At 45.3% G+C, this 6,688-nt stretch overlaps 1 protein-coding gene across 1 annotated transcript in view; it reads left to right on the forward strand.

The window, feature by feature from the left end:
• Positions 1-344: 344 nt before the first annotated feature.
• Positions 345-6,688, forward strand: part of TBC1D13 (TBC1 domain family member 13) — a gene marked incomplete at its 5' end in the record, with an annotated part of 7,778 nt that continues 1,434 nt past the window's right edge. The window contains 8 exons of the mRNA XM_010163296.1: positions 345-385; positions 886-947; positions 1,244-1,343; positions 2,720-2,802; positions 2,958-3,117; positions 3,893-4,100; positions 4,784-4,947; positions 6,493-6,653. Of these exons, the coding sequence (XP_010161598.1) occupies positions 345-385; positions 886-947; positions 1,244-1,343; positions 2,720-2,802; positions 2,958-3,117; positions 3,893-4,100; positions 4,784-4,947; positions 6,493-6,653 (979 nt within the window). The remainder of the gene's footprint in view (positions 386-885; positions 948-1,243; positions 1,344-2,719; positions 2,803-2,957; positions 3,118-3,892; positions 4,101-4,783; positions 4,948-6,492; positions 6,654-6,688) is intronic.

Consider the following 6,688-nt stretch of genomic DNA (forward strand, 5'->3'; position numbering starts at 1 on the left):
CGGCCGGTGTGTTTTCAAACCCGGGCTCCGCTGGGCCTCAGCGGTCCCCACCGGCCTTGGAGCCCAGCCCCAAACTGCCAGACAAGCCCTTCCTCCCCCTCAGGGACACGCGTGGGTTTCGCTGCTCCTGCTGTGCCCTGTCCCTCACCTGCACGGTCCCCAGCTTCCCGCAGGCGCCGGCGGGGTTGGCACCGTCTGTCACCCTTACAGCTTCCCTCTGAAAACTTCTTGCCTCCCGGGGAGGAAAAGTGCCGCCTTGCCTGTTCGTGTGGTGATATGAGCAAAGCGCGGTGAGGAGACTGGGGATAACTAACGGAGTCATTTCTCTGCCTGATCTTCCACAGGAATTCCCTTTGACGGTGGGCTGCGCTGCCTGTGCTGGAAGGTGGGTTTTACTTGGGGGGCTTTTGTTTCTTTTCAGTGGTGCTTTGGGTTGCTTAAGTATATGTAATATTTTTGGGCACTTAAAAGTGTAAACAACAACAAAAAAAAAAGAACCCAGAGCTTAAAAGTCACTCAAAATGGACAGTAATTTGTGGAGATCAGCACTGGCACAATTGCAGTAGCATTTACTGACGCACGACAGCCATCTCTTTGGATGATAGAAAGTGGCTGTCTGGTCTTTGCATGAGAACAGCCCTCAGGATTAAGCTAGGAGTGCATTTCAGTCAGATCTGGTATTGATCAATCCTACAAATAGATCTGGGTTGAAAAGCAGTTCCTGAAATATTCTGACTGTGGCTTGTCAAAATACTAGACTTCCTGGAGCAAGCTCCCAGTATTTTCAGAAAGCCAGTTCTAGCTGCTGTGTTTGGTTTGCTCATCGTACAGGTATAATGGCTCATTCTCCAAATACTGATCTGTGTGCGTCTCTCTTCTGTGCAGATCCTTCTGAACTACCTCCCTTTAGAGAAAGCCTTATGGAGCTCTTTGCTGAAGAAACAGAGGTGAGGACATGGGTACTTGCTCCTTTATTTCTAATGATATCTGCAGAGAAGGAGAATAGTTCCTTAAATAATTAAGTACCTTCATAAAATGAATTGTTCTTGTGTGGAATGTGCTGTTCTGTAGGCTGTCTTCTTGGTCTGCTGGTTTGACCTTTTCAGCTGAACTCAACTGAAGAGGAAATCAAACGCCTTTTGGCTGAGCAGGGTGGTACAGAGAGGTCTATTTGAACTCAGTCAAGGTGCTTATGTTGACTTAATCTTCTGCTTCATTGCAAATTCTTGTTTTCTTCCTTAAGGGATCTGTATTCCCAGTTCCTAAAGGAAATGATTATCCAGCCTGGGATTGCCAAAGCCAACCTGGGTGTTTCAAGGGAAGACGTGACCTTAGAAGATCACGTAAGTGCTGTTAAGCCTTTGTATTGCAGAAAATTTTCTAGAGCTATAAATTGTTCTGGATTCCAGACCCCTGGGCTGCTCTTGGCTCTGTTCTTGGACTGAGAACTTTGTCCTGCTAGCAGGAGGGGCGGTTCTTAGGTACCAGCCTGGCTCTTGTGTCTTAGTAGCCTTCAGTGTGAATTATTGGCAAAGTACCAATAGTTCTGAAGAGAGCTGTTTTCAGCTGTGCAAATCCCTTCTCCCCTCCTTTGGGGCTAGCTGCCCAGGCTGCCAGTCCCCTAGGGAAAGGGAGAGGCTAACAAGAGCTACCTCTAGGAGAGACTCTCTCCTGGGAGGTCAGGTCCAGGGGTGAACTCAGCAGGCTGCTCAGAACAGAAGATATAGAAGAGGCAGGAGAATCAAGGTGGACTGTGGCATGGAAGGCAGGAGGCTCACTTATTTCTAGTTCTGCTGCTGGCTGTTTTGGGTTTTTTTAATTCACTATTTCCTGCATCCTTTGGCTTTTTTTGTTTAGAAGTGCTGAAATATGTGTTGGGGCAGGGGGAGACAAAGTAACTGATCAGAAGAGACTGTAAAATGATACAACCACTTCCATGACTGATCCTGAATGTTAACTTCTCTGTAGTGTACAGTCATCTGTGCCTTGGTGCTGTAAAACTGGCGTGTTTGTAACAATCCATGGTTGGCAGGTTACAGTCATCTTTGAATGTCTTGGAACGCTGCACCTATTTTTTTTTTTCTTCCTGTTTTCTTCTCTTGGTTAATTGTTAACTTTGCATGGATCTGGATGTGCAGAGAAGAAACTGTGTGTGTGTGTGTGTGGAGAGGGAGTTAAGTTTGTCATATTGGAAAACTGGTAAGATACAGGATAGTTTGTTCATAGGAGTATGTATTTCCTTCTTCCTGGGCACGATAACGGTACTTAATCAGCTTTCTCAGGGCTGAGATACAGGGAGATACCTGTAACTAATAACTACAACACCTGAATGCTCTGTGGGTGGGTAACTCTCATCTAAGTACAAAGACCGTCTCCGTTGTACAGGTTGAAGCTGCAATCAGGAATCTTGTTGACACAGGACAGGATACCTGATTTGGGAACAAAGTCGTTAAGAGGCAAGTGAAAAAGGGTTGGAAACGTTGGCTTCTGCCTCTCTAAGTGAACCTGCATGGTCACTTGTTTCACAAGCTCTGATCCATTTCCTGCACACTGAAGAAACGATACTAAATGTGGCTAGTGAGAGAACAAATTAAACCTGATGTGCTAGGAGTGTGCTGATGACAGAGGGACAGCAGAAATGTTAAATCACTATATATTTACTGAGGATTTTGATACATCTGAAACTTGCTTGTTCTGTTTCTGTTGTTTATTTCTTTAGCCTCTCAATCCAAACCCAGACAGTCGATGGAATACTTACTTCAAGGATAATGAAGTGCTTCTCCAGATAGACAAAGATGTCAGGTGTGTGAGGCATAATGACTCAGGTTTCTGAACCCAAGTGGTTTGATTAACAATTTGTACTTTGAAAACAAAGTTTAATATTAAACTGAGCCTTCCATTCAACATGGGGCATGTACTTCCTTCTTATGCCTGATTTCCTTCTGTATCCATCCTAGGAGGCTTTACCCTGACATGGCATTCTTCCAGCGCCCAACAGACTACCCCTGCCTTTTAATCCTGGACCCCCAAAATGAGTTTGAGACCCTACGTAAGCGAGTGGAGCAGACTACGCTCAAGTCGCAGACAGTGGCGCGAAACCGCAGTGGGGTGACAAATGTGAGATCTATGTGGGGCTGTCCATGTCCAAGGCATCCGAGTTGATAAGGGGAAGGGTGTTTCTTGGGCTTTTTTCTATTTCTCTCTCTGCTTGTGTGGTTAAATTCAGCAAATACCCCAGCAGGTACTGTTGGCTAGACAGCTTTGTACAACCAGTTGACGTGCCTGATGGTTAGTAGGGAATTATAGGTGTATTCAATTTTAAGGATTATTTTTTCCTGACTTCTGGTGGAAGTTGGAGTCACAGGAAGATTTGAGTGTTTTATGCTTGACATGTGCCTTTCTGTATGGGAACAAACCACTGAAGGTGGTGAATTTGAAGCTGAATTTACATAAATCTTCCAGAACTGGATCTGATAAACTTGCAGTCAGGAGAAGAGCTGGGTATTGGCTGGGATGTGTGTTGTCTCTTTCCTCTTTTCACGAGCGTTACAGTAGAAGTGCCACATGCTGTTGGGGAAGGTGGCTTGGTGCCACAACAGATCCGTACTCTTCCTCATACCACTGAGAAAGAAGTGGAACTGCTGTGGTTTCGTACTGCACAGGATCAGGTGGTGCAGTGATTCAGGGGAACTGTCTGTTGCTGCAGACTGGTTTGTTCTTCAGGGACAGCCAGCACTAGGACTTCAGTGCCTTTGTGCTTCCTGAGTTAGTTGTCTTGGTTTCTGTGAACACCTGCCTGCTTGGTATAAGCCGCCCAAATCTTTTGGGGGGGCTTTGTGTATTAAAAGCCAAGGTTATACTGAATCAACCCTAGTCTTGCCTTGCTCTTCAGGTGAGCTCCCCTCTTAAAACAACAGCTAATTCTCTGAGTGAGTATGAAGTTCTACCCAACGGCTGTGAAGCTCACTGGGAAGTGGTGGAGCGAATCCTGTTCATCTACGCCAAGCTGAACCCCGGGATAGCGTATGTTCAGGGGATGAATGAAATCGTGGGGCCTCTTTACTACACCTTTGCTACAGATCCTAACAGTGAGTGGAAAGGTGAGAGACTCTTTTAGCCTCTCAGTAATGGCTGTGGTACTGCATGCTCTCTGTGTAAAGAACAGTTGTGAGAATAAGACTCTTGGAAAGACTCTGGTTTGACTGCTCAGAGCCAAAAAGTAAGTACAGCAAGAGATGAGGAGTTTGGGAACCACGGCGAATTGATAGAAACTGAATGGGCTGTGAGTGGTGAGGACATGGGAAGTGAGGCTTTTTGAAGGGTTTTTGTTTGTTTTGCATGAATCTAAGTTGCATTTCCTGAAACTTAAAATCTCTTTAGAAGCTCTTGTTTGTTTCTACTATATATACCTGGTAAGAAAAGAACAGAATGGGAGTACTTGGCCTGTTGCTTCTACTTCATGGGGAACTCCAAGGGTGTGTGCTGATGGCAGGGAAAGCAGATGGTGTTCTTGGGCATAGATAACTGGTTGTGACCCCATGTCATGAAGACCTTCTGTTGCACACAGGGTCTGTATTTGTAGTGGTTCTGTAAACACTTCTAGTTAAAAAAGAGAAAGAGAAAAAAAAAAGTTGTCTTGTCCCAAACCAAGCAAGCCAAGATCTTCTGCGATCTGCTATTTGAGTCTAGTAGAGCAACCAGATTATGGAGTAAGAACAGCTCTAAATCTCTGTGCCTCTGTCAGTGATGCTTTCTCTATTCCCCCATTTATTTTTTTCCCCAGAACATGCTGAAGCAGACACATTTTTCTGCTTTACCAATCTAATGGCTGAAATCCGGGACAACTTCATTAAGAGCCTGGATGATTCTCAGTGTGGTATTACCTACAAAATGGAGAAGGTCTACTCTACTCTGAAGGAAAAAGATGTGGAGCTGTATTTGAAACTGGTGAGGAGCTAGATGTTTCTCTGAGTCTCAGTTGGAATGTGAGGAGTGGAGCTTAGTAGTGCATGTAAATGTCAACCAATTTTGTTAAACTGTTACTGTGCTTGAAAGGAGAGGTTGAGAGAGTGTATGAAGGGCTTTGCCTATAGGGCACGGAGGCTTTCTTATCTGTGAGCTGAAACAACCTCTCCTTGGAGTCAGCCTAGAGCGAGCTGACACAGCAAGGCTTTCCTCCCCTGCCTGACTGAAAGCAAACAATAGTTGTTGCAAAGCTGCCAGCTGTGAGTCCGAAGTGACTTGGCCACGATCCCTGGTTACCTGGGTTGAGGTCTGCTTGGAGCTGAAGTCTGAACTTTCTTCTAGTCATCAGGCAAAACATGAGTTTTGCTGCAGAGTTCCTTGGAATTTGAGGTTACAGGAATTGTCTCTATGTTGAAGAACAAAACAAAAAATGACTTTCCTCTACACACACACTTCTGTTGCCACTGACTGCCCTGACAGCACTAACTTAAACTGCACGGACATCATTCCAGAAGTAAACTGAAATCCAGCAAGCTGGAGCATCTCACCCACTTAATTCCATCATTCCCCTTCATGCAGAGGTCTCGGAGTGCCTTGGATTGGTGTCAGTTTTGTAGGACATGTAGAAGACAGCTTTAGTTGAAAACATCCTCAGGTCTTATAGTCCATTTGGTGTGAAAGACCAGTGAGAATTTGGAAGGGAAAGGGTTGTTACTCCAACCTTCACCAAATCATGCTGAAATTTTTGTGTGTGTGTGTGTGTGTGTAGAAAAATCAGGATATATTTATTTTATAATCCAAAAGATGGTTTGTCAGCACAGTGACACAACCCACAGTGTTGGCTGGTGGCTGATTTGTTGGGGAGAAAATAAACTACTTACTGTTTGGCTGGCAGGAAATGGTCTTGGCTGTGCAGCAGCAGGTTCTTAAAGAGTATCAGCAGGATCCTGAACTCATTTGACCTTGATTAACTTATGGTCCCTTTGATTTAACAGCACAAAACAAGAAAGTTTCAGGCTAGAAGTGCTTACAGTATGTTTTACTGACTATCAGTGTGAACTCTGTTCCATCTTTGTTTCTTTCTGTGAATAGTAAACCTTTTGATAAATACAGGGCTTCCGGAAGGGAGAGGAAATCCTGACAAAACAGTGCCTCTGCTAGAGGGGGAGGGCTGCGGCTTTGCAGATAAAATGCTGCTCAAATAGGAACGTTAAAATTACTTGGCAAGTTTAATGGAACTGACACAAACAGTGTCTTTAGGAAGAAAAGCTTCCTTTACTCCATGTTATGGACAGAGGAGTGTTTTCTGACTTGTCTGTAGACGTGGAGCATGGCTGCACCTGAATTCTCAGTCTGGATCGAACGTGAGAGCCTGTACAGGAGGCAGCGGGTTGCTGAGGGCGCAGTACGAGTTGGCAGCTTAGAGCTGTCTCAGGGTGCAGGTGGGGATGGAAACACGGGGTGCATCTCTTGTAGGGAATTGGCTGAGAGCACGTATTCATTCTTTACCTGGTGTGTATCTGACAGCAAGAACAGAACATCAAACCCCAGTTCTTTGCCTTCCGCTGGCTGACGCTGCTGTTGTCCCAGGAGTTCCTGCTGCCAGACGTCATCCGTATCTGGGACTCCCTCTTTGCTGATGACAAGCGCTTCGATTTTCTTCTGCTCGTCTGTTGTGCCATGTTGACGTAAGTATACAGGTAGCCTTCCTGCTCTTCTCTTT

The sequence above is a fragment of the Antrostomus carolinensis genome, unplaced genomic scaffold (assembly GCF_000700745.2).
Source record: "Antrostomus carolinensis isolate BGI_N321 unplaced genomic scaffold, ASM70074v2 scaffold41312, whole genome shotgun sequence".
Classification (NCBI taxonomy): Eukaryota; Metazoa; Chordata; class Aves; order Caprimulgiformes; family Caprimulgidae; genus Antrostomus; species Antrostomus carolinensis.